The sequence below is a fragment of the Fonsecaea pedrosoi genome, assembly GCF_000835455.1.
Source record: "Fonsecaea pedrosoi CBS 271.37 unplaced genomic scaffold supercont1.2, whole genome shotgun sequence".
In the NCBI taxonomy this organism is placed as follows: domain Eukaryota; kingdom Fungi; phylum Ascomycota; class Eurotiomycetes; order Chaetothyriales; family Herpotrichiellaceae; genus Fonsecaea; species Fonsecaea pedrosoi.
Window position 1 is genome coordinate 3,082,521 of NW_013550614.1, and position 24,989 is coordinate 3,107,509.

Here is a 24,989-nt window from a genome sequence, read left to right on the forward strand (position 1 = left end):
ATATCGACCCGAGAGTAGTGGTGGTTTATTCACTAATCACGCTCTGATTTGTGGGTTGAATATAGATATGTATTCTCTGGAAAGTCTAGCCAGACAGAACCGGATAGCCTCTGCCTGGCCCCTTTTTGTTGGTTCCCCAATGTCGACACGACTGCCAACAGCCCTTTTTTCACTCCCCTTTCCTCTCATGCTCCCTCAGCAGCCTCGTCTCCATTTCTTCAAAACCTTTCAGTGCGCTGCTATACTTCTCCCACACAGGGGCGTTGTAACCATCCGCAATCTTCTCGACAAACTCGTCCTCGCGCCACCTCTTGCCGATCAACTCCTCAAACGTCTCGCCCTGTGTTCGCTCCACCGCCCAGACTGCCTTGTATGCAGCGCCCAAGGCACACGCGTTCTCGCCGACGTCGAGCTTGAAGACACCTTCGGAGCCGCCGAGCACCTCACCCGCAACGCGGGCGATGGCCTTGTTGCGTGACCCGCCACCTACCAGATAGATCCGGCGTGGCTGCGGCGGCAGATCCTTTGCCGGGCTCGAGACGAGTTCCCTAGAGCGGAGCCGGAGAGAGAGGAACTGACTTTCCACAATGACCCTGGCGTCTTGTTCTGGGGGCTGTGGTACAGATTTCTCAGGGCTGAGCTCATCGGTCTGGGGCTTGTATGAAAAATGCCACTCTCCAACCGGTAGGTTAGGAATGATTTCAGGACGGGGGAAGTATAGACCTAAATGCATGGGGTCTTTCTCATCCGATTGAGCGAGGGGTGGCGTATCAAGCAGCTGTTTGTCGAACTCTGTCCACGAGTTCTTCTCGCCAACTCCAAGCTTTTCATTGATCGCGTCGCGAACCTTCTCTCTCGCCAGACCGCCATTTTTATAGCACAACATAAACATATACAACCCGGGCGTAGTCGGATGGTTGAAGAAATGCGTGCTCGGATCTGGTTTATACTCGGTAGTGGACATCAAAAAAGTGGTACTTGTCCCCAAACTGACCATGGCATCGTTGCTGCGCAGCGGCAAGGCAAGGATTGTGGAAGGGTTGTCACCGGTCGAGGCGATAATGGTGCACTCAGCCGAAAAGCCATGTCGCTTAACAAAGTAGGGAGAGACGGTGCCCAAGTGGATGCCGCCGTCTTGAGGCACATCGCCCAGTTTCTTCTTCAACGCCTCCACGCCAGAGGGTCCCGCAGCAAGTTCCAACAGTTTCTCATTCCAATTACCGGCTTTGATATCCCATAGATTCATGCCGCAGACATCTGAGATGTCAAAGGGTGCATATTTTCCGAGGAAGATGGTAGCGATCCAAGATGACACCAGGGTGATCCGGTAGGTCTTGATATATTTATCTGGGTATTTACGTTGAAATCGTAGAATTTGCGGCCCGGTGAAGCGATGGTGCGCTTTGCTGCCCGTTACATTTGCTAGTTGCGACTCGTTGCCTAGAACGGCGTCAAACTCGTCACATTCCTTCTGCGTGCTTGCATCCTGCCAGTTGGGACTGAACGGATGGGCGAACGCTCCGTCAAGCTGGGCCTCCAGTGTTCTTGAAGGATCGAGCTGGGACAGCAGTTGTTCCGCATCGGCATTCCAGAAAACACTCCCATGCTGCATGCCTGAACCGCTAACCCCCCTGATACGACTGAAGTCGAGGCCACCATCCTTCAGACGAGCCAAGAGTGTGTCAATGGCCTGCAGCCACATTGCCACTGGTGCAAAGACTTCATGCTCGGCTTCGTTCACAAGAACACCCTTATTTACATTGAAACCTTGAGAATCGGCGTCAAAGTCGAACTTGGCCTCATGGACCTTTTTCAAACTGGAGTCGACTACCAAGCCTTTCAATTGCTGGGTGGATAGATCGAAGCCGAGATATAGAGGGCCGGTAGAGGTCATGGTATGGATCCCGACCAGACAGTTGACTCGGATGCTCAATAGGTGGTGTTTTATCTACCATCCGTCAAGCATAATAGATACTCACACCTTCAGGAACAAAAGAAATTCTCCCCAAATGATGAAAGTAGAGGTGGAGTAAATGCACGTCGGATGGTGAGGGGGAGCAACATTTCTGACGGGTTTCTTGGCGCAATGATATCAGCCTGATATCACCGGCTGTAAAATTCCGCGGTGCATTGGAATCGGCCTCCCTGATGGAACCACGCAAGGCTTCCACAATGGTTCAGGTATCTTTTTTTCTTTGGCTCGAGGTGATTGCATGGCCATTTGCGTGGCCATTTGCGTGTTCGTGGCCATGGTCATGTCCTCGCCCTTCTCCATGATGATGATGGTCATGTTCATCGCGCTCATCCTCGGGCTCGGGACTGCTTCTTGGGCTCACGTCCGTGACAATGAAATCACCTGCGAGCGTGGCACTCGCATCGTCCAACTGGACGAATTTGACGCGAACTCGTCTCACTCCGCGTATCTTCGAGCCACATCTTTCTCGGACAGCGTCTTCAATCTGCTCCATCTGCTCCAGGGTGAGGTCCTTGGGTACCCCGAGTTCAATGTCTATCAGATAATTCTGACCAGATTTGACGCCTTGTATATCTCTGATCTCGGTCTCATTCCCGAACTTGACAGGCTCAATGCCATTTGCAGCATCGCCTTTGAGAGCTCTGGATGCGGCTCTACGGACTAGGCCCTTGATCTCATCATCCACGGTGACATCTGCGAGCTCGAGGAGAGCGGTTTTTGTGTTGTTCCAGCCTGCTCTTATTACCATGGCAGAAATGATCAGCCCGCCCACAGGGTCTAGCCACGAGGCGTCCGAAAAGACATGTGCACCCCCAATCGTAGCCAGGGCCACAATGCTGGTCAATGAATCTATACGGTGATGGACCGCATTGGAGGCTAAAACGGAGGATTTGCGTTCTCGGGCAATCTTCATAGCTGGAGGAGGAGATTAGCAGGGGGCGCGTAGAGGAACGAGGTTCACATGCTGAGACTTACTAGCTCGGTATAACCATTCCTTCACCACGATAGAGCCTGCCGCAAGCCAAGCGGCGTTGAGATCAGGTAATATGGGACCATGGCTATGGCTATGTCCTAGAAAGGAGAACAAGCCACCACCAGCATGTTCAGCGTGGTCATGAGCGTGGGCCACAACCGCAGGATCGAGCATCAACTGTGTGTAAAGGGCATCCAGCCCATTCAACCCAATACCCACACCTCCGAACAGTAACAGTCCGCTCACTCCCAAAGCACCTAAGCTCTCAATCTTACCATAACCACTAGGAAATCGATTCGTGGCGGGTTTGAGGGACCAAGAGATGGTGGCGAGGGTCATGAAGTCGGAGACCAGGTCGGTGAGAGCGTGGAAGCCGTCGGCAATCAGAGCTTGAGAGTGGAAGACAACGCCCCCTACACCCTTCCCAATGGCCATGCCCAGGTTGACGAACAGCCCAATCCTTGTGATCTTGACGCCAGCATCGTTCTTGTTCTGCGAGGTCAGGTAGGTGGTGTCGTGTGCGTGTGCGTGGCCGTGGTGCGAGTGTCCCGTATGACCTCTCGACTGCTGCTGGGTGTTCGATCGCGTCATTGACATGCGTGAGGCAAGAGGATTGACGGACGGGAGGCGATTGAGGAGAGGGAAGGACATTCTCGAAAGATGCCGGCAAGCATGCAATCTGTTGTTAATATAGGACGAGTGGCTGGAGGCTCTGCATCCTCGAGTCCGAAACAGGATTTGACCAGAGTTGGTAATGCTGAGGCAGGCCCGTTGACAAGAGGACATGTGTCGCGTTTCAGCGCGGAACAAGTGCGTCAGCGGCATTTGGGGGGAAAAGGAGGAGCTGCCGGGCGTTGCTGGTGACGTGCAGCTCGTAAACGCAGGGGGGAGGAAGGGAGGTGGGAAACAAGGGAAAATTGTCAATTTGACTCTTCTGGACTCGTTCAACCCATGCTGCTGTCTGGTGCTATTATGAGGGCATAAGGGCGAGAAGGGCTTAGCAAGCCTGCATAGAGAGAAGGAAAAAAAAATACTCGTACAATTATTTGGACAGAACGAATTGTGTAGGACCGAGGAGCACGCAATTGGACGCGTCGCAGTTGGTCCACAGCAGGATTTCAGGTTCGAAGGGATTTCTAGATGATGTATTTGTACCTCGTACTTGCATGTACTTTGAGCCTCGCACCGATCAATTAATTAGGACTATTATTGCATCCATGCATCCTTGTTATTCCTTTGCCCGACGGTCCCCGGAAAATGACGGGCCTCCCTCATTCCCACTATTTCCCTGTCCCCAGATTACCGAGAACCTATCCAGCGTTCACAGGCGTAGTTACCTGATTCTTCTCATGGTGTCCTCGACATTCATATCCCGGAGTATCCAATGTGATCAGACAAAGGAACAGGGAACACTACCTCCGACAACGCAGCCATCCTTGCCGATCACTCATGTCCAGTGGCCCGAGGTTCGCTCGTGATCAATCACACAAGAATGTTTTTTTGAAGGTTCCCGAGAATTCGGCAACTTGTGTTGTGGGACTGAAGCGCCGTCATCCATCATACCGACACTTGTGGTTGGACGAGGCGTTGAAATAAGACTCCAGGTACAAACGTTACCATACACTAAGGTCCCAATTCCCCAAGGCTTCCTTCCTCCAGGGGGGTCGACAACCATTTGGATTTGGCGCAGCGAGTGGGTTGTATATTTCAACACACACAAGTTTCGGAGCAATAGTCATGGTATTCTTACTCCCTACCTTGGTCGCCCGGCAGTCGATATATGGTCAACTGCGAAGCACCAACCGGCCCAACGGGAAGAACATGATATAGAAAAGCCCGGAAGGGGTCAACTGAAAAGGCCTGGCGCTTGCTTTTGACTCGTTGCGTCGCTTATTCTCAGAGATCAAATCTCCATCGCTGTGCGGTCCGTGCCATGTCTCATATTACTTTTACTACCGAAAGGTTTCAACTAGTGAGAGGCCCGGGAGGTTTCCAATTCAAGAAGGAGGCTCGGCTATCGATTTCCGACTTGTTTCTGGCACCCAGTCCCTGCTGTAAATAACATGCAATAATACATACCTAGGTAAATACCAAGGTGTCAAGCAAACTCGTTAAGCTGGAACAGAGACACACAGACAAGGACATCTCTTCTCTGAGCTGACCCGATCTTGACCTCGACTTGGTGCTCGTACGCAATAACAAATGCATGTGTCTTTTTTGGGCCATATCGTCAACCACGTTGGCCATGCCACAATCTTCTTTATCGAAACTCCGAAACTGCTCATTGAGGTACGTCCAGTAGCTCAAACAATCCTTGGATGCCCCTGTGGACAGTTCTTTTATGTCTATCAATCAACCCTCCAGCTTCAACCTCTCCAAATCCTTGACGGCCTCCTCCAATCGCTTCACTTCGCTTTCGGCGTCCTGAAGTTTCTCCTCCTCCTTTCTCTTTGTATCCTTACTCGCCTTCTCCCACCCGGCTCCGCTCATGATCTTCTTGCTCTTGTCCGCTCGGGATTTGGCATCCTCAATGCTCTTGTGGCGCTTCTTCAACTCCTCCGCCACATCAATCCGTCCCGCAATCTTGAGATACACGGCGGCGTCCGCGTTGATGCTCTGCAGAGCACACCCAGCAGGCGGAAGGGAGTTCGTGGCTGGTGGCAGGACTTCAATCTTGCCAGCGTACTTGCCGCCTAGAGATTTGATGGACGTTTGTTCCTCCGATACGGTCTTGAAAGCCGAGTCCGAATAAGTTTGGATGATCACATCTCCGGGTTCCTTGAAGGCGTATTGCGAAAGCAGGCTTCGAATCCCCGACGCAATGTCCATGATAAACTCATACTTCTGAGCGTCTTGAGGAGCATCCAGTTTCTCGTTGAACTCGGGATACTTCGCGATCATGATACTCTCGGTGCTGTCACCTTTCCGACGTGGGAGCTTCTGCCACAAATGCTCTGTCAGGAACGGCATAATCGGATGCATCAGCAGCAAGCCGCCCTCAAGTGCTGTGTACAAGGTTTGCTGAGCCGACCTTCTTTCATCCTCAGGAGCCTCGGGCGTAAGGATATATTTCGAGTTCTCGATGAATGTGTCACAGAGCTGCGTGAACCAGTATTGGTACAGGGTGCCCGCAGCCACCGAGAACTCTCGTCCCTCGATGGCATCATTGACATCCTTCGCAGCCACGTTGAGTCTGTGAAGGATCCATTTCTCTGCCAGCGATTTGGGTTTGTTGTCCGTTGGTGCTGCATCAGGGACGAAGTCTCCTCCAAGTCTTCCCAGTGCAAAATTAGTTGCTTGGTAGATCTTGTTGCAGAACCGTCGCTTTGCTTCAATCTCCCGAATATCAAAGGCCACATCGCCTCCACCAGTGGTGTAGTTCACGAGCGTAAACCGTAGGGCGTCAGCGCCGCACTCCTCGATACCCTTGGGGAAAGCTGTCTTCTGGTATGTTTTGGCTCGCTCAATCTCGGCTGGATCGAGGTTACCGGCATACAATGTCTTGTGGAGATCTTCCAGCGTGATGCCCCTGATGATATCCAGCGGGTCAATCACATTGCCCAAGGACTTGGACATCTTTCGTCCCTCCGCATCTCGAATCAACGAATGGCAGTAGACCTCTGTAAAGGGCACGTCGCCGGTCAATTTCAGACCAAACATGACCATTCTCGCCACCCAGAAGAATAGAATATCCCACCCGGTCTCTAGCATGCTAGTCGGATATAATTCCCGCATATCGGAAGTCTCCTTTGGCCAACCAAGTGTCGTAAATGGCCAAAGACCCGAGGAGAACCAGGTGTCGAGCACATCCTCATCCCATCTCAGCGTGAATTTCTTTCCAGGGAATTTCTTCTCCGCCTTGGCTCGAGCTTCATCCTCAGTCAGAGCCCCCACCCAGTAGTGGCTGTCAGCTTCGTCACTTGTCTTGTCTTCAAGCTCAACAAAATAGGCTGGTGCTCGATGACCCCACCAGAGTTGTCGAGAAATGCACCAATCCTGGATATTCTGCATCCAGAAATGGAAGCGCCGTGACTCTGATTCAGGTTTGATCAGGATTCGACCGTCCAGCACAGCATCGTCCGCCGCTTTGGCCATGTCCGCCATCTTCATCCACCACTGTGGTTTTAGGACTGGCTCAATCACGTCTTTGCTCCTCTGGCACATAGGAATCGTCATTGCGTTATCTTCCTGCTTGGTATACAGGCCGAGCTCTTTCAAGTCGTTGATCACAGCGTATCGGACGTCGAACCTTTTTTGACCCGCATAAGGCCCGGCATTCGCATTCAACGTGCCATCATCGTTGAGGATATTGATGAATTCCAGGTCGTGCTTCTTGCCCTTGGTAAAATCGTTGGGGTCGTGTGCCGGGGTGATCTTCACGGCTCCAGTACCAAAGTCCATCTCCACCTCTTCGTCTGCAATGATCACGATCTTGCGATCTGGAATAAAGGGGTGGATGGCCAGTTTGCCTACGAGGTGCTTATATCTCTTGTCGTCGGGATGCACGGCAATAGCGGTATCACCAAGCATGGTTTCCGGACGAGTTGTGGCAATCTCGATAAACTCATAGCCCTTGAAGCGGTCCGCTGAGGTCGATGAATTGTGTGAGTCGTCTCCCTTGCTGATGGGGTATTTGAAGTAAGTGAGAACACCGAATTCAATCATCTTGTCATACCCCGGCACTTTCAACTTGGTTCGCCCTTTGAGCTCCTTGTTGTCCACTTCGAGGTTTGATAACGAGGTGCAAAGAGCAGAGCACCAATTCACCAACCTGTCCGCCCTGTAAATGATACCATCCTCGAATAAGTCGACAAACGTCTTCCGCACAGCATAGGAGCGATCGTCGTCCATGGTGAAAGCCTCACGCGACCAATCCATGGAACCTCCCAGACGTTTGAGCTGGTTCGTGATGTTGGCGTGGTACTTCTCCTTCCAGCTCCAGATCCTTTCCAGCAAGGCTTCTCTGCCTAGATCGTGCCGGGTCTTGCCCTCGGTCTTGTAAACCATCTTTTCCACCACGCTTTGCGTGGCTATACCGGCGTGGTCACAGCCAGGGATCCAGGCCGTGGTTTTGCCCTTCATTCTCGCATGTCGAATCATGGTGTCTTGCAGCGCGTTCGTAAGGGCGTGACCCATATGCAGTGACCCCGTCACATTGGGAGGAGGTATCGGAATGACGAATTTGCCTTCCGGTTTGACCTTCCCTTCCTTTGTAAATTGCGGCTTGAAGTAGCCTCTGCTCTCCCACCACTCATAACGGCCAGATTCGATCTTTTGAGGTTCGTAAGCATCGGCGGCGGCAGGTTTCTTGACCTTTTCTTTCTTCGCGGATTTGGCGGCATCACCTGCGGGAGTGGGCGCGGTCTGTTTCTTTGACTGTTTCTCTTGGAACTTGGCCAGCTTTTCGGCCTTCTTACGTTCTTTCTCAACTGCGGAAGGCATGATAGTCAGACTCAATATTCTTTGCACGGAGTGGATACGAGCAGCGACGTTGTGGGTGCAACGGGTGAACTGTCATTGAGGGAAATGAGTGATATGACTACAAGACTTTGCCCGCCCTTTATAGATGCCTTCCCAGTCACAAACCATGGAACGTTTGGCAGTCCGGTTCTTGGCTTCGGGTGAGTCATCTTTTTGTCTGTGTAGTCTGCATCTTTCATATATAGATATGAGGGGGAAGGAGTTTATCAATGCGGGCCTTCAAGGTTATCTTGCATACTTTCTTTGGCAGTCTTTTCCTTGCCTGCTTCGCCCATCACCGTTTGACCTTTTTCGTTGTTTTGTAGGTCCTTCCCAGGGACATTCTGGCCCATGGCGTCTTGTGCAGCCGAGCTTTTGGCGGCAGAGGTTATCTCAGAGGACACCGGAGGTGGGGGACCAGAAGGGGAACCAGTTGGCTCGCCAGCTTGCAGACATGTCAGTGTACGTTGTAAGACTTTATCAACACTCAACATTCGACATACTTATGTTGTGGGATGCGGCATTGAGCGCCATGTTGAAACGAGAAAGCCGTCTCCAAGCAGGAGGGCGCCGAAGCAAAGATCTGATGAGTATTTTGCTCGACTGCCTTTCGGCGTGGCTGTCAATGTGTTCCTGCTTTTCAGGTCAACTCTAGGGCGACGAGGAGAAGAAATCAAGGGTCATAGATCGAGCGAGTCAAAAGAGGCTTTGCTGTAAGACTGGACAACAATTTATGGTTAATGAGAGACTTATGAGTCGCAGGTCGAACATTTGCGCCAGAATCATCATTATGGGGCTACAGACGAGCACAGGCGCAGTGACGCTGCAGGGAGACGGGGTTCCACGTGATTCGTACTTGGCCATCCACTAGGGAAGTCCTTGGCACATGCTTAAATAGCTTCTCCAGCTTCTCCTTTCTTGTCCATCGTGACAGCTTGCCAAATGCATGTATTGTCGCGAGTATCTCGTACAGCATTTAAGCCCAGAATGGTACTCGGCTTTGCGGAAGAAACCGTTGATGAGGACGAACGTACGGCGGTATAACGAAGAAACTCAATCTAAAGTTCTCTTGCTCCTGCTCACAGCATTATCCGTGTCCAGACACGGCACCCGCCCAATGGTCGCCGAATCATTGGAGCTCTGACTCGATGACAGAAAACGGGCCCCCCTTGGGAGGCCATATCTTGACAACTTTGAGGCCGACGCTCGCCAGCAGCGCAGTCCATTGCTTTTCGCTCCGTTGCATGGAGCTGAAGGTCGTGCGGCTGATGTCCGCGAGCGACTCGAAGCCGCTGCAACCTGCTGCCGGCAGGACGGTTTCACAGACGAGCAATTTCGACTGGCCCTTGACCATGCCGTGGATCTGGTTCGTCAGGATCTCGCGGCACTTGGAGTCCGGGAAGTCGTGCAGTACACGACGCATGAAGTAGATTCGCGCTCCTATGCAAACGTTAGGCTGGGGCTATTGTGAGATAAAGGAATGGCTCTTTCGAACAGGGTGTCCGGGATTTCAAACCGCACAGAGAATACATTGCAGGGTGGTGGTACTGACCATGAACAGGCTGTGGAGTGAAAAAGTCGTACTCCATGACTTCGTATTTGGGATTTCTGGCCCGTGCCTCGTCGATGATAGCGCCGAGGTCTTGGACGACGAAACGTCCTTTGAGATGAGGATTCTCTTCCATGACCTTTTGCGTAACTTGACCATGGCCTCCGCCGATATCGACCATTACGACGCCACTTTCCCCTGCCCCAGACTCGACCAGGGAGCTTGGAACAGGGCTATTAAGTAAGGTCGCAGCACCTTTCATAGCCGAGTTGAAGCGAGCAAGGCGCCCGGGATCATTGCGTAGGTACGCAAAGAAGTCAGTCCCTGTAGCATAGTGCGAAAGGGTCTTGTCCGGCTGGTCTGGGTTCTTGTAGCCCAGGTCGGCAAGGTAAGCAGGCATCTTTCCGATACAGCCCCAGCTGCTATCGAATCTAGTAATCCACAACAGGAGACATCAGTTGCCCGAACTGGCTCAATTTTGACGAAGAAGCCCGACAACAGAATGGCAAGCAAAAGAGCCAATGCATAGGATGAATGGGAAGGGGAGAAAAGAGAAACATACATGTGCTTGTTCAAGTCCGCCGTGGCCGGCATGGTTAGAGCTCGTGAAACAGGCGTCGCCGCATATGTTTCCTCCCCAAGCTCCGCGACGATATGAAAGCCCGTCAAGACCCGCATGAGGCGAACTGACAGACCATGCGTGTCAGCTGAACAACTTCTCAAGAGTCCTCACGACCCCCTTGCCGGCACGAGAATGAGACATACCTATCAAGGTCACCTCCGCTCCAGTCTTTTGTGCAAGCTCAGACGCAGTCGTAGATTGACCGAGGAGGTTAAAGAGGTCCAGCTCCAACGCGGTCCGCACCACCGCATTCAGCCAAGGCTGTTAAGATACCCAGGGTCAATGAACGAAGCCTTGAGGCGGCACAAGTTCAAAAGGATGATTTTGCACCGGAAAAAGAAATCTTTGCTCACCATGAAGGCGATCCGAGTCGCTTCCTGCGATGCATTGACCGTCTCGCTGGCAATTCGCGTCGCGGTGGAACATATCTGCTGGCGGACTTGATTGACTTTGGGCGGCTGGGTTCTCTCCTCTGGCGAGAGGGCAGAAAGCGCATCAATCGACGCATTGAGGGAGTCGCGTAAGGCGAGCAGGGCCGTAAGATTGTCTGCTGGGGCCGCCATCATTATTTGCTCGGGCCAAGTCGCCGCTTCTGTGCAGAGTCTGCTTTTATCTTCGTCGTTATGGGGCTTTTTGGCAGGTTTAAACCCAAACAAGGAGAATGAGAAGGATAGAATAGACCGACTCAGGCCAGTAAAATAGTAGTTCGTAGTGATACCTTGATTTCCACGCGGAATAATTGGCCGGGCAAAGGGGGGAGGAGAGAGGCTCGTGTAACACCAGACACGAGGAGTTTCTTGGTTTATGGGAGAAACGAGGAGATCAAGTTTACACACGATGAGAACCGAGTCTCGTCCGCCAAATCTCTTGGTATGTTGTGTACTTGCTTGTTCAAATGAAGTGGACAAAAACCTGGCATACGAGTACCGAGCACGACGAAAGATCCAAGTGGAACCAGGGGCGAGAGACACTTTTAAGAGATTCCTTTAATACGAAAGGACTCGCATACGAGCCTGAGAACTATCCTATAAACACCCTATTGCTGACCACGCCAAGGAGCGGGAAACCCCCTTATTAGGCATGAAACGCCTTCCTGAGATGGATGGACGGATTGCAACAGCAAGAAATGTGTGGCGTCGGCGAACGTCCACTCCTACAGGACATCAAGATTCATTCGGTAGGCTGCAGCACGTACGTCTGAAAGACAGAGAGGGCTGGACTCAGAATCTGGAACCGTTCTCACGGATGCTTCTTGTCGGGGTCAGCAGAGGTTTGACGTTGATTCCGCCCTGGAGGGAGTTGGCCCCCCATGTGGCGTATCAACATCGACATTAGCAGAAAGACAAGACATATACCGTCTCTGGGTATTCTAAGGACTAATGCAGGTCAGCGGAATCCCACGCCAAGAGAGTGTAAAGAAACTCTCCCGCCCCCGTATCTGGCCCCCTGACACCATGCCATTTCGAGAGAGTATCGGTTACCGAGGCTGTGCATCTCAAGTTTGGCTTTTTGGGTACCAGGTACCTCGAAGAATTCAAAACGCGTCAGAAAGACCAAATGGGTGCGAAGTGATGCTGATGCTGCCAGGCTCTGCCAGGGGTATGTTAGGACTTGGGGTGATTTCTTCGATCTGGAATACATCCAAGTACCTACCTACCTAGGTAGGTACTCTGGTCGCCCCATTTCTTGTACCGAACGAGTAAGGTTCGGTTGCTCAGTGCTAAAGCCTAACTCGTATTCTTCCAGGCGTCCATGTCATCTTTGCAAGAGTCACATAAGTCAACGGGTTCAACTGACTGCCACCCTGCCCAGATTTGATCAGTATAGGTACCATACCAGCACTGGAATTGCCAGTGGAGGCTGAAAACACGCAACAACGAGCTCCGTTCCCGAAAGGGGCTGTCCTCTGCTGCTGGAGGAATAATTCCTTGAATGACGCCTGCTGGGGGCTCTGTCACTCGAAGACATTTGTGGATATCCAAAAGTCCAAGCAGGTGTATGCAGTGTAAAATGGAGATAAGGCATGTCCGTGCCTTGCATTTGATCGTGGACTTGGCCTGGTCGGAAAGAAGTAGACGGTGCATTTCAGAGTTCCTCGAAATCCCATTTGGCAGAGATCCTGACAGGATAGCGACCGCAGCTGGACAGTTTGAGAGGCGTTGTTGTTGGCCTGGAAGCCAATTGCAGTGAGGACTGAGAGCCATGTGTCTCAAAGTCTAGTGTTCTAATATCCAGTCTCGTGTTCGTGTCTCGTGTTTCCAAGCATCTTCAGCATTCGCTCCAATATCGCCCAGCGTGGTAGTGGCAAAGTGCTCTTTAGTTCTTTCGGATATCTCCCTGCCCAACCTAGAGAGTCAGACAGTCAGACACTGTGGTTGTATATGTGTTGACCGAGCAAGAGTAGAATTGCATCGATCACAGAACACTCTATCTTGAGCTGTGGCCAGTCTCAACATCCTTGGCGCAACATCCAACAGAAATCGCCAAGTCGAAGGAGGCCGCCGCCATCAACGAAGCCGGTTAGGGCACAACAAGTCAATGCCACACACGCACACAAAATCAATCGCCCTTTTCAGAATCCAGGTCCCCAGAAAATGCAAAAAAACTTTTTCCACCAGCCCCTTTCGAAGGGGGTGGTGGGAAGTTAAACCCGCCGTGGCAGGTTTTTCCGTTATTGAGATATATTGACTCCTTTTTGGCCCGGTGCCAGGTTCCTGATATATCTTCTCGCTCGGTCGGAGGAGGAGGATGAAGAGGGAGGTTGGAGGATCGCCTACTAGAACCAAATTCCACCTTGTTGACTTCGTTAAGTCTCTTTCTCACTTTTTTTGGTTTTGTTGACTCTGTAAGTCTCTTTCCTGAGTAGGGGTCTTTGCGATTGTGGAAGAATTTCAGTGACTTTAAACTGTATAGTGGGGATTTTCTGGTGTCACATGTGACTTCTGTAGTTGTGGTTTTTCACATGAGACTGTTGCCCTTTGGTGTGTGCATACTGTCACCAAATAGTCGCGACTCAACGTCGCTTTCAATACAAGGCATCCAAGCATGCTCATGGCGTTCAAAAGCAATCCGGAACAGGACCACAAGGTCACGAGCATCCTGAGTACTCTATTCACGCTTGGGTAATCCTCAAGAATGCTGACAGACTTACTGTTTTCTACGAATGTACCGTAGATATGGAAGGGAGCAATCGGGTAGCGGAAGATGGCATAGCAACGAATGTCAAAGCAGGCCAGAATACCAGAGAAAAGACATGATCTTACAAGGTTCAGGATGCAGAGCTGACTGATGTATTGAGCAGTTCTATTTGACCAAGTCTCGACTGCTGGAAGGAACCCAGCAAGGACCAAAGAATGCAACGTGTATGTACAGCCGAAGAAGTAGAATATTATGTATGTTGTCCATGCAGCCTCGTCATTAGCGCCTTGGCATCCATCACATCAACACATCAATAAGTCGAAACGCCAGGCTTTCATTCCAGCGGCTGTCGTCAAGTTGGAAGTGCAGCGTCGCCAGCTGGAGTTCCAGAAAAGTTGATCTCAGAGCGAGTATGATTCACAAGGAGGCCATCCGGGCTTGCTCAGGAAAACCTGTCAAAAATGTGGCCACAATAGTAGCGTAGGGTTATATGAGAGACTCGCAAGGCGGACGGAGTGCTCCGTAATCAGTATCTGGGTTGTCTTTGACCTCGACCAACAGATGTGAAGTTTGATGCAGGTTCCTGGAAGGCTCAACAATGCCAGAAGGCAAGATCCGAGATTCGTCGACCCTCAGGACCTTACTCGAGGGCGAGGTCGAGAGTAGTCCTGTATCTCTTCCCAGAGATACCTCAAACAAATCTAGTCCAAGGACCTTTCGATAATCGACAGTGAAGTATCTCGGCTCACAATGTTGATCAGAGGGCCTTTTAGAGGCAATCCAACTAAACCTGCTGAAGACCTGGATTACAGACAAAGTGAACAATCTTGTGGAGACAGGGATCTGTAGCGAAATCACAGAGATAGAGAGATACAACATTGGAAAAGGCGTAGAAGTATGGGATAGGCCGGGGCCAGCTGTCACGACAACTTCTGGTCGCGAGACTTGGCCAGAATCACAACATTGCAACATCTCCCCCAGAACCGAAGGATACCAAGCTGAAGGACGATGGGGGTCAGCCTTCTTGCAGCTTCACCAGACGAATAGTAGAGCCGCAAAAGGTTTAGGGGACGATATTGTTACGAAAATGTATTACGCTACCGTGTCAAAAGTGAGTTGAGTTCCTGACTTCCTTGCAACACAAGCCCCTTTCCACAGCTCCTCGTTCCTCATTCCTCGTTTCCTCGTTCCTCTCTCCGAGAAGATATTTTCGCAGACTTCATTCATCTCCTCGTACCGGCCTTCACTCGTCTTCAAAATCCACATGTTTGAGCCTATTTCTTGAACAGAACCTTGTTGCGCTGCCGCGGCGCTGTGAAGTTTGAATCATCGTCGTCTCTCATCACTCGTTCAGAGAAATCCCCTTGGGATGCCTCGGTCTCTTGTCCTTCATGGTGAGATCCCAGGAGATGTGTGGTTGCACCTTCTAGTCATGCTTGTCTCAAGACACATGGTTCTGGGAGTTTTGCTGCGGTTGCTGCTGCTGTTGTTGCTGTGCCGCAGCATTTCTTACTGGTGCGAAGTAGGGATGTGCCATTGCTTCCTGAGCAGTAAGTCGCTCCTAGTTAAACTCAGTCAGCGTCCAACCACAGGATAATCAACAAATTCAATGTCGCATACCTGGTGATCATATCTCAACAGCTTGTCCAGAAAGTCTATAGCTTCCGGGCTGACAAAGCGCTGATTATCTGCATTGACAAAACTCTGCCACGGCTTCTTCGGGAATCTGCTCAGTATGTCGTCGTACTGCGCGTCCAGCTCAATGTCATAGCGATCCAGATACTCAAACAAATCATCCGTACCCAGAACCTTTGCAATCTTGACTAGCTGATCCGAGTTACTGTTGCCATGAAAGAAGGGTTCCTTGCGGAAGATCATGGAGGCGAACATTGCTCCAAGTGACCACATGTCCAGCGAGTAGTCGTATTCCTGGTAGTCGACAAGCAACTCAGGCCCTTTGAAGTAGCGGGAGGCGACACGCACGTTGTACTCCGTGCCTTGGTGGTAGAATTCAGCGAGACCCCAATCGATAAGTCGAAGCTTTTGACCCCAGCATCGTCAGCATACCCAACCACAGCCCGAAACTCCGAATCACTTGTGTGGATGGGGTTTCCTCACCTTTCTTTTCGCATGATCGATCATAACGTTATGCGGCTTGACATCTCGATGCATGATCCCTTTGCTATGACAGAAATCCAGCGCCTTGAGCAACTCAAAGATATAGTAGCGCACATCGTAGTCCACGAAGCGGGGATAAAGGGTCCGAAAATCGGTGTTGTCGACGTTCTCAAAGATGAGAGAGGGCGTCTTGCTCTGACTGTCCCGGACCACGTCCAACAATGCCACGATGTTGGGACCACCGGCCAAGTTCTGAAGTATCTTGATTTCACGCTTAATTTTCTTCTTCTTGACCGGCTTGAGCACCTTGATGACGCATTTCTGGTAGTTGACAATGTTGATGCCCTCAAAGACCTCGGAGTATTTGCCGCGACCTGGTCCCCCCTCCCGTCAGTAATTCCGCCTCGTCAGATGTGTGTGTGCCTAATGACAAGCCTCACCGATTTTCTTGACGATTTCATAGTTCTCCAGAACACCCCATGAGATGGCAACCGAGTCGTAGTCCCAGTATGACCGCGGCATGTTGGCATTGACATCTGCGTAGACGCGCGCCATGGCTGCGGTGCGGTTGCGTCGGCTATAGAACGAGTAGATCGTGGGGTAGGGTCATGCGTTGGGAGGATGGAGGACGGGCAGGACAAGGCTAGAGTTGTGCGGCGAAGTCGTAAGTGACTATGGAATGTAAGGAAAAAACACGGCCAGCCACAACAAGACGACCGGTGACTGCCCAATAAGTGATTCAAGCCAATGGGCCAAAGAATGAAGATGGAGTAGTGAGTGGGTGGAATTCAGAGAACCGTAGCTGTGGCACGGAAAGCGATCTGTGCTGCGGCAAGTCTTCAGATCTGCATGCCATCCCACATCAGTCAGGGATCTGACCTTTGACTCACACTACTGGCGGATATATTTTCCCCGGCACCTCCCACTGCGCCAGCGCCAAACTCGGTCTTTTCAACATCATTTATTTCAGCACCAAAGCTTCCTAAAAACCACCGCTGAAATACTGTGGTGAAGTTCGACCAGGGCGCGGCTCAGTAACAACATGCTCGTCGTTGCTCTCAACCCGACGCAGAGTTGCGTCTCTCTCAGCCGACAATATGCCTTTCCACGACCTTAACGTGGTGTACACTCCTAATCATGTAGACCTTTCTCATACCCTCGCGTTCCACGCCGAACTGGGTTATTCAGTGGTTGCCATTGCTCTCTCCGTCACAGGCAAACTTCCACCTACACCTCAGCCCATCCCTCTATCGTCGATCACCATCCCAGCAAGTGTCAACACCATTCTCACACGACTGACACTCACAATCTCTGACGCCACGCAAAACCACCGCCTCGCCCAGTTCTCGCTGGCATACTCCTTGCTAGCCCTGCGCCCGACAACAGAGAAGACGCTCCAACTCTGCTGTGCGTCCCTCGATTGCGATCTGATCTCCCTCGACTTCTCTCAACGTCTCACCTTTCCCCTCAAGTTCAAAACCGTCTCCGGGGCACTACAGCGAGGGATCCGCTTTGAGATATGCTATTCGCCTTCTATTCAATCGGCGGGCAATAATGAGGCTAGGAGAAACTTGATCAGTGGTGCAACTGCGTTGATTCGTGCAACGAGGGGCAAGGGGATAATCCTGAGCAGCGAAGCCAAAAATGCCTTGGGAGTAAGGGGGCCTCACGATGTGGTTAATCTGGCAATGATTTGGGGGCTGGGACAAGAGAGGGGAAAAGAAGCATTGTGCGAAGAAGCCGCGAAGATTGTGAGGCTAGCGGGTATCAAAAGAACAAGTTTTCGAGGTGTAATCGATATCGTGGACGGAGGCGCAAGTTCTTCTCTTGCAGGCAAGACTGGAGTGGAAAGAAAGGAGAATAGTACTCGACACGAAGCAATCCAAAACCAAATGGCCAAAGGAAAGAAAGAGGAAACGGTCCCCAACGGACTGAAACGCAAAGCTTCCGAATCACACCTACCGACTTCCGCGGACCAGGACACACAGCCTACAGCAGAGAAGCCACTTTCGAAGCGCGAGATGAAGAGAAGGGCGAAAAAGACTCGAATGGAAAGTGGTGATGGTAGTAAAGCAGGACCCGACGACGCAGATATGGTCTGCGCCCAGGATACCACTGCGTCAAATTTTCCTATCAAACACGAGACACTTCCCGATAAGAAAGTGCCTCTCAAAAGCTAGGAGACCCGGGGCATCTGGCCTAGAGTCCAGCTTCTCCAATATACAAGAAATGAAAAGCAATAGTTCTGTCCGATCCAATGTCGTCCATGTCCTCAAAATCAAGGGGTATATTCATTCAATGCTGCGCGGTTCTTTCGTTTCTTCTGCGAGTCTATGATAACATAGTCGGTACAGGTGCTCTTCTTCCGATGCCCAGCGTATAGGCGTTCTTGAGCGTCAGGGTTGCAGGGTCGATAGTGTTGAAGGAGCCGACCGGAAACCCGCCGCTTGTCGCTGAGGCTGCCACCGCGGTTGCGGCGGATTCACTTGAAGACAAGGTTGTCGTTGATGAGGATGATGAAGGCAAGGATTTTGATGTGGTGGAAGTTTTTGAAGTTGTTGTTGTTGTTGAGGCTGAGGTCGTCGATAAAGGTGCTGCCGCCGCCGACGAGCTTGTACTGGCAGTCGAGCTCGAAGCTTCTGGCTTAGGAGCCTCCCCTGTTTTAGTAGGCTCGGCTATGTTAGACGGGACGCTGCTACTAGGGCCAGAAGGTTCCGTACCAGATGTCGTCACTGCAGAGCCTGGAGGAAATCAATGTTAACGGTATGATCTCGAATTGCCTTGTTTGGTGAGATGTAAGACTTACTCGATGAGCCTCCAAAGAAGCCGCCAGGAGAGACAGCAGCTGTCGGGGCCGCAGCTGGTGGACCACCCGCGACAGTCACACCGGTCTTGACGGCTTCAGAGGCTGGGATCGACGAAAGGCCGGGCGTAAATGACGGGTTGCTGGAGGTGAACACGGCAGCGTCGCCCATCGCCCCCCATCCCCATCCAGTAGCCTCAGGAGGTGGACTGCCAGCACCGCACCAACACCCGGGTGGAGCATTCATCCATTGAGTCACGTAGGCGGTCACGGTGCTTCCCATACAAGGGGAGACGGCCGTCACGGTGGACTGGTATCAAGTGTCAGTAATATGAAACCTGGCGCAACTTGGCGTAGTCCAGAATTCTTACCGTCTCGGTCTTTGTACTGGTCATGGCGGGCGGGCAAGTCTGGGCTGGGCAACTCTGAGGAGGGCAGCTCTGGGGTTGGACAGTGGTAGGCGCGGCTTCCCAGGAGGAATATTGATTGTTGTCCTTGCTGCCACCACCCCAGGAGCCACCTTGGCCACCCCCGTAACCACCGCCCCCGTACTGGCCTCCTTGGTTGCTCCCGTCACCACCCCAGCCAGAGCTACCATCACCACCCATGGAACCAGCCGAAACCTGTCTTCTCGTCAGCCAAGGAACACAAGACTCGGACAGGTGCAGAGGACACGTACTTGCGCCAGGCAAGCGGCCAAAAGAGAAAGAGTGAAAAAGGAGCGGACAGCCGGCATCGCGATAGAATGTGAGCTTTTTCACAAAGGAATGGCAAATAAGGGAAAGAAAATTAGATGCTGATCCAGCAACAAAGAACGAATGACTCTTTTGAGCGAGGATGAGGAAGATGGGGGATGGAGGACGAGAAGAAGGTGCGAAACTTGCGACTCTAAATGGACATTTTGAAGTCCAGCTGGAAAGGGGGATACCAACAAAGACCAAATTGAAGGGAGCTGACTGTTCTCGGTGTGATGAGCATCCGGACAGCGGCTTCAGACGACGAATGCTGCGAAGTGAACAGGGTAAGAGACAGGCGAGGAGAGGCGAAGTGGCTGCAAAGAGCGTCCATCGGGTCGCGATTGGCCCAGCGGGATCTCAAACACCATCTGCGACGTTTTCTTCTTCATCACAGTCTCGAAGTTGAGGCTCCGAGTGGCTGGGGCGTATCAGGTTGAGGGTCAATTGTAGCAGACAACGGTTGATGAGACAAAGGGGTTGTTTCAACCTGGGCGCTTGGCTTGGGAGGCGAGACGACGGGATATTCTGGGTTCTGATTGGCCAGCCTTGTCTACCTAAGCGATGCTCTAACGATCTCAGCCTTGCCGGCTCGGAGCGCCATCTCAACTCCAAACATGATCTAGATCCCTCTCTCCCCCTTACCCCTTCCGGACCTCTGCCGAATCTTCTTTACTCGTCTATCTTTGCCAGCAGACCTCGCACTCTGGCAACGAGATCTTCCACCTTGACCAGGACTCCTTCCTTTTCGGGGTCGCCCTCCGCTAGACCCATTTGCTTCACCTTCACCTCGCCTCTAGCCTGTTCATCTTCTCCGAGAATAACTGCAATCGGTGCTCCAGCCCGGTCCGCCTCTTTGAATTGCTTTTGCAGCTTTGCCTTCTGTTTCCAGAAAGTCTCTGCTCTGATACCAGCATCTCTCAGGGCAACAAGGACATCAATCCGTTCCTCAAACATTCCTCCAAAGCCAGAACCACCAAACGCCATGACATATGCATCGGTCCTGTTACGGGCAATGTAGCTGAACTTTTCTCCCTTTGCAATTCTTGCTTTCGTGATGGCAATTATCCGATCAATGCCAAAACTCACACCAACGCAGGGGATATTGGCATCAGGCCGGAATCGCTCGACGAGGTGGTCGTAGCGACCACCCGCAGCCACTGATCCCACACCCACGGATGGATCTTCGGATCTGTCATCGTCTTCAGAAATTTGCTTCTTCTTTTCCCTCCTAGGAAGACCGTTGGAGCCGCCATTGGTAGCGACAGGTGGCATAGGAGGCGCGGAGTCGGTGGCCGGAGCAGGTGTGCGGGTAGGGGCAGAGCCTTCAGTGACGACTTCATAGATGATACCAGTGTAGTAGTCAAGGCCCCGCGCCAGGGACAGATCAAAGGAGATTTTATCGAGAGCCTTCCACCTCCGAAGGTAGCGCATCAGCAGGTCCATCTCTTCAATGCCTTTTTGGGCCTTGGGATTGCTCATGAGAGCCTCGTCTTTCTGCAGCTCCTCCAGCAACTCTTTCCCTCCCTTTCTCGTGACGTACGTTTGGATTCTGTCTGCCACGGATTCTTCGAGCCCCTTTTGCTCAACCATCTCCTTCTTCACTTCCAGCCAGGGCAGCTTGTCTAGTTTGTCGACCGCGCTAGATATTGTCCTGATCTTCTCCGCCGGAACGCCGCAGACCTCGAACAGTCCGTCCAATATTCTTCGGTCATTGATCTTGATCGTGTACCTCCCGCTCCATTCCAGGGTTTCGAAGACTTTGACGATGATCGAAATCATTTCGCTGTCATTGAACATCGGAGCACTCTCGCCGGCAAAGTCAATGTCACATTGCCAGAATTCGCGCATTCGCCCCTTCGATATGGCCGGTTGATCTCTCCGATAGACTTTGCCTATTGCGTATCTCCTCCAAGTCTCAATATCTGGATTCATGGCCAGCCACCTGGCAAAAGGAACAGTCATATCATAGCGTAGTGAGAGGAGCTCGCCGCCTTGATCCTGCAGGTCGTAAATTAATTTAGAATCTTCACCATATTTTCCCTTTAAAACTTCCTGCAGCTCAAAGACTGGAGTGTCCAGCTCCAAGCCGCGATAGTTCTCAAAGACCTTCTCGATTTGCCTTCTGATGGCTTTGAGCAAGTCGATATCCTCACCAGACCAGTCACGCGTGCCCTTGGGGTTCTTCACCACTTCCTTGCTCTTCTTCTTGTCTTTCGCCATTGTGGCACAGTACCGTAGGTGATAGCGGAGACTTGAGGACGAGAACGTGGGGTAGATGCGGCGATTGAGGGACAGGCTCGTGCTACACGTTCGTAGCAGACTGCGCATGTATAGAGGTCGAGGCGAGTATTCGACTAACATATCAGAAAGTGAGGCGCAAGTAACGTAGAAATTATTGGGCGCATGATATCACGTGACCAGACGATCTGACTCATTTTACAGGCATCTAGCATCCATGCTGAGACGTAAATAGGTCTAAAGGAGCCCCTGTAGCAAGCTCTTTGGGGTCTCCTGAGCTCTATAGGGCGGAGCTCTAAGAAAAGACATATTAGACCTGAGGCATCTACCCCGGGGCAGGGCGTGAGGCGCAGCAACTAATGCATAAAGATCAGGAATATTTCTTTGGCAAGAAGCCACTGCCGACTTCGACTACATCAGAGCCCTACAACCAGCCAACATGAAGTCTGAATCACCCAAAATGTCGACTTTTTTTGCGATCCTACCACGTAGTTGAACCCGGAATATGCCCTGGACTGTAACTGCCTCTCTGCGGACTGCGCAATGCACCGCCGATAACCCCGCCAGCTGCTGGACTGCCGTTGTTCTTCCCCCTACTGCTGCCACTCCCTTTGCGACCATTCATATCGTACTCGGTGGTTGTCGGCATCGGTGGTATCGGATCGGCATCTTCAAAGTCGGCTGAGAAATTGCTCATCCCGCCAGCAGAGCGATTGGTATCCGATCTCGGTCGACGTTGGTCACCTGAAGGGAGGGTCTTGGCGTAGGCAGCGAAAGGGGAGCCTTGAACTTCGGGGATGACAGGACTGTTGGGAAATGCCTGGAAGCTGCCAAACGCATACGGACGGGCGTGTTGTGGCGGAGGCCGAGTACCAGGCAATTCGCCTTCTGGCGTGAGAGGACCGCTGTTGCTGAGCATCATTTGTCTTTGAGCCATTTCTTGCTTCTCCAGAATGTCGAGTTCGCGCAGATTGCTTTCCCACCGCAGTCTTGCGCTCCTCAAATCCCTGTCCAGATTGTAGATTTCCTGGTTGAGCTCGGCCTCTCGTTTCTGTTGTTCAGCTCCCTTGGCATTCGACTCGGCAGCTCTTCTCTCTTTCTCATTCAGTCCTTGAGCATTGGCATGGGTGATCCTATCGTGCTGTTCGGTCAGCTTAGAATTGCGGGCGATAAGCCGTTCTTTTCGCGTGACAATGGCATTCAATTCTTGGTTGACACAAGCTTTGTCATCATGCGCAGCAGAACGCGCCTTGGCCAGAGCATCATTGGCTTCAGTTAGGAGCCTCTGCTGTTCATCGTGCGTTTCTTTGGCTGCAGCGTGGTCGTCATTCTCGTCATCAGGAGTGGACACTAGATTTTCGAGCGCCGCATCGAGCTCCTGAGTGGCATCCTCAGTCTGTCGTATATTTCGTTCAGCTTGCAACAGTTTTTGCCTTTGCTTGGTGTCGTCGCTGGCGGTTTTCAGTCGAGTGCTGAAGCTGTCCACTTCTTTTTCCACCTTGACTAAAGCAGTTCTGTGTTGACGCCGAACTTTAGTGAGGCGATTGCGGGCTTCATTCAATTTGGCTTCGGCTGTTGAAATCGAATTTTTCAGGGTGGTGGTAGGTGAAGAGGGCGTTGAAGACTGGCGGACCGACGAGGGAGCCATTGAAGCGGGTACATCTTTGTCCAGGAGCATTGGCGTCTTGACCATGATAGATGCGAAGCCTTCGTCCCCTTCGCAGCTGATGAATGTACATGTGTAAGTGCAATTTGGCGCAAGTCCAGATATCGTGCCCGCCCACTGAGCACCGCTTCCATCGTGGCGGGAGGAGTTCTCGAGCGGCTCTAAGGACACCGCGTGCCACTTGGCGCCATTGATGCGTACGTAGAATGGCCGGCAATCTGCTCCTTGCGCGGGTTTTTGGGTATGCTCTGATTCATAGATGTAGGTTGCTTCAAAAGAAATCGACGAAGGTTCCACATTGACAATCCAAACAAGGTCCTGGTGGGATACTTCGAACGGGCTGCCTTCCTTATTCCCAACGCTTGGAAGAGCCTTGTTGTGCTCGACCTCTCGTAAGACATGGACTTTGGTGCTGGCGAGAGCGGCCCAAAATGGCTGTCTGCTTCTAACGTGGTTCGCCTGACGCCTGCGTTTCTTCGCACTCATACCCTTACTATCTTTTCCATCTTTGAACCCTGGTGTTGGTGGCGGTTGGTAATCGACAGAGGACGACACGGCCGTGGGGACGGATCCATCTAACACCGAAGCGTCCGACACAGATCCTGCCGAGGCTTCTGTATCTATACGTTTCGATTTGGCTGTTCCTGTGGTATAGGAGGAGATGTAACGTCGGAAGCTCGCCATGACACCTTGTGCGATTATGTGTATGGCGAACAAACTTCGAAAATATGACGGTGGGCCGGGACTGTCGCCAAAATCGTGGTCCGAAGGTAGGTATTTCAGATGATCCAACAGTCCAGTCTGGGAAAGGAGGTCGACAGGAACCAGATTCGAATACAGGAATCGACGAACATCTCGGCTCCGCGCCAGGTGCAGCAGCAGCACCCCTGCCACGCAGAACGTGTTGACCCTACTGTTCTTGCCAGAACTGCCATTTCCAAGCGTAATCGCGATTTGTATCTGAGCCAGGTCGAGCGCGAAATTTTGAGCCCACGTCCACAGTCCAACCCATAGTCCGAAGCCGATGGCATCTACAATGGCGGTAGTGCTGAAGTTGGGCACGCCAGCCGATCCTTGAAAGATATCGAGCAAGGAATTTAGCGAAGCCGGGGTACCACCTCCTGGCATCAATGTCAAAGACGCAAATAAGGCCTGAACAATCGTCAACACCATCGACGGCAATGCGAGAAGGACAATCAGTAGAGAGACAGTGTCGCAAGCTGGGCGGGAGCGCAGAATTGTCGAAGCCAGATGCAGGGCGCTGATGTCCTGGGAGGACCTGGCTCGAGAAGACACCATATCGCCTCGTCTTTGATGTAACATGGCAGATCCATTCGCCTCCCACTTGATGTCCTTCTCTTTGACAGCGCCTGAGTCGGGTTCACTGGTTGCGGGTTGAGAATTCAAGGAGGTTTTGGAGTCCTGCGGCGATTCGGAGGTGGCAGCGAGAGATCTATCGTTGACTATTGCGCTCGAAGCGTTGCCGGTCGGGTTGGGTTGGGGAACAGGCTCGGTTGGGACAGGGCCCTTTGCGGTGCCATTGAGATGACCATTCGATTTCTGTTTGGTGACACGTTTCCCAGGACCTACAAGTCCGTTTTCATGGCGATTATTGTGCTGATGCTTCTTCGCCGCAGGGTTTCGCGGCATGAAGGTCTGGAAGACTGGCGGTGGGCTCCGTTCCAGTCGGCTTGGTGACTCCTTACAGGT

At 51.9% G+C, this 24,989-nt stretch overlaps 10 protein-coding genes across 10 annotated transcripts; 1 reads left to right on the forward strand and 9 right to left on the reverse strand.

Moving 5' to 3' along the window:
- Nucleotides 1–169: 169 nt before the first annotated feature.
- Z517_03069 (D-xylulose kinase A) lies at nucleotides 170–1,894 on the reverse strand (the record flags this gene model as incomplete). Its single annotated transcript, XM_013432177.1, has 1 exon — nucleotides 170–1,894. One exon carries the CDS (start codon nucleotides 1,892–1,894, stop codon nucleotides 170–172), a length of 1,725 nt encoding a protein of 574 aa, XP_013287631.1.
- A 283-nt stretch (nucleotides 1,895–2,177) lies between these two features.
- Z517_03070 (uncharacterized protein) lies at nucleotides 2,178–3,599 on the reverse strand (the record flags this gene model as incomplete). Its single annotated transcript, XM_013432178.1, has 2 exons — nucleotides 2,178–2,890; nucleotides 2,951–3,599. The coding sequence occupies 2 exons, from the start codon at nucleotides 3,597–3,599 to the stop codon at nucleotides 2,178–2,180; spliced, it is 1,362 nt and encodes a 453-aa protein (XP_013287632.1).
- Nucleotides 3,600–5,300: 1,701 nt separating this feature from the next.
- Nucleotides 5,301–8,390, reverse strand: Z517_03071 (valine-tRNA ligase; the record flags this gene model as incomplete). Its single annotated transcript, XM_013432179.1, has 1 exon — nucleotides 5,301–8,390. One exon carries the CDS (start codon nucleotides 8,388–8,390, stop codon nucleotides 5,301–5,303), a length of 3,090 nt encoding a protein of 1,029 aa, XP_013287633.1.
- Nucleotides 8,391–8,635: 245 nt separating this feature from the next.
- Nucleotides 8,636–8,942, reverse strand: Z517_03072 (uncharacterized protein; the record flags this gene model as incomplete). The annotated part of the gene is made up of 2 exons (XM_013432180.1): nucleotides 8,636–8,853; nucleotides 8,912–8,942. The coding sequence occupies 2 exons, from the start codon at nucleotides 8,940–8,942 to the stop codon at nucleotides 8,636–8,638; spliced, it is 249 nt and encodes an 82-aa protein (XP_013287634.1).
- Nucleotides 8,943–9,537: 595 nt separating this feature from the next.
- Z517_03073 (uncharacterized protein) lies at nucleotides 9,538–10,551 on the reverse strand (the record flags this gene model as incomplete). Its single annotated transcript, XM_013432181.1, has 3 exons — nucleotides 9,538–9,848; nucleotides 9,961–10,388; nucleotides 10,520–10,551. The coding sequence occupies 3 exons, from the start codon at nucleotides 10,549–10,551 to the stop codon at nucleotides 9,538–9,540; spliced, it is 771 nt and encodes a 256-aa protein (XP_013287635.1).
- A 4,607-nt stretch (nucleotides 10,552–15,158) lies between these two features.
- Nucleotides 15,159–16,390, reverse strand: Z517_03074 (casein kinase II subunit alpha; the record flags this gene model as incomplete). Its single annotated transcript, XM_013432182.1, has 4 exons — nucleotides 15,159–15,278; nucleotides 15,338–15,757; nucleotides 15,836–16,209; nucleotides 16,276–16,390. 4 exons carry the CDS (start codon nucleotides 16,388–16,390, stop codon nucleotides 15,159–15,161), a joined length of 1,029 nt encoding a protein of 342 aa, XP_013287636.1.
- Nucleotides 16,391–16,932: 542 nt separating this feature from the next.
- On the forward strand, nucleotides 16,933–18,015 carry Z517_03075 (uncharacterized protein; the record flags this gene model as incomplete). Its single annotated transcript, XM_013432183.1, has 1 exon — nucleotides 16,933–18,015. One exon carries the CDS (start codon nucleotides 16,933–16,935, stop codon nucleotides 18,013–18,015), a length of 1,083 nt encoding a protein of 360 aa, XP_013287637.1.
- A 302-nt stretch (nucleotides 18,016–18,317) lies between these two features.
- Nucleotides 18,318–19,246, reverse strand: Z517_03076 (uncharacterized protein; the record flags this gene model as incomplete). Its single annotated transcript, XM_013432184.1, has 4 exons — nucleotides 18,318–18,478; nucleotides 18,556–18,576; nucleotides 18,642–18,948; nucleotides 19,010–19,246. The coding sequence occupies 4 exons, from the start codon at nucleotides 19,244–19,246 to the stop codon at nucleotides 18,318–18,320; spliced, it is 726 nt and encodes a 241-aa protein (XP_013287638.1).
- A 798-nt stretch (nucleotides 19,247–20,044) lies between these two features.
- Z517_03077 (uncharacterized protein) lies at nucleotides 20,045–21,595 on the reverse strand (the record flags this gene model as incomplete). Its single annotated transcript, XM_013432185.1, has 1 exon — nucleotides 20,045–21,595. The coding sequence occupies one exon, from the start codon at nucleotides 21,593–21,595 to the stop codon at nucleotides 20,045–20,047; it is 1,551 nt and encodes a 516-aa protein (XP_013287639.1).
- Nucleotides 21,596–22,094: 499 nt separating this feature from the next.
- Nucleotides 22,095–24,929, reverse strand: Z517_03078 (uncharacterized protein; the record flags this gene model as incomplete). The annotated part of the gene is made up of 1 exon (XM_013432186.1): nucleotides 22,095–24,929. One exon carries the CDS (start codon nucleotides 24,927–24,929, stop codon nucleotides 22,095–22,097), a length of 2,835 nt encoding a protein of 944 aa, XP_013287640.1.
- Between the last annotated feature and the right edge of the window lie 60 nt (nucleotides 24,930–24,989).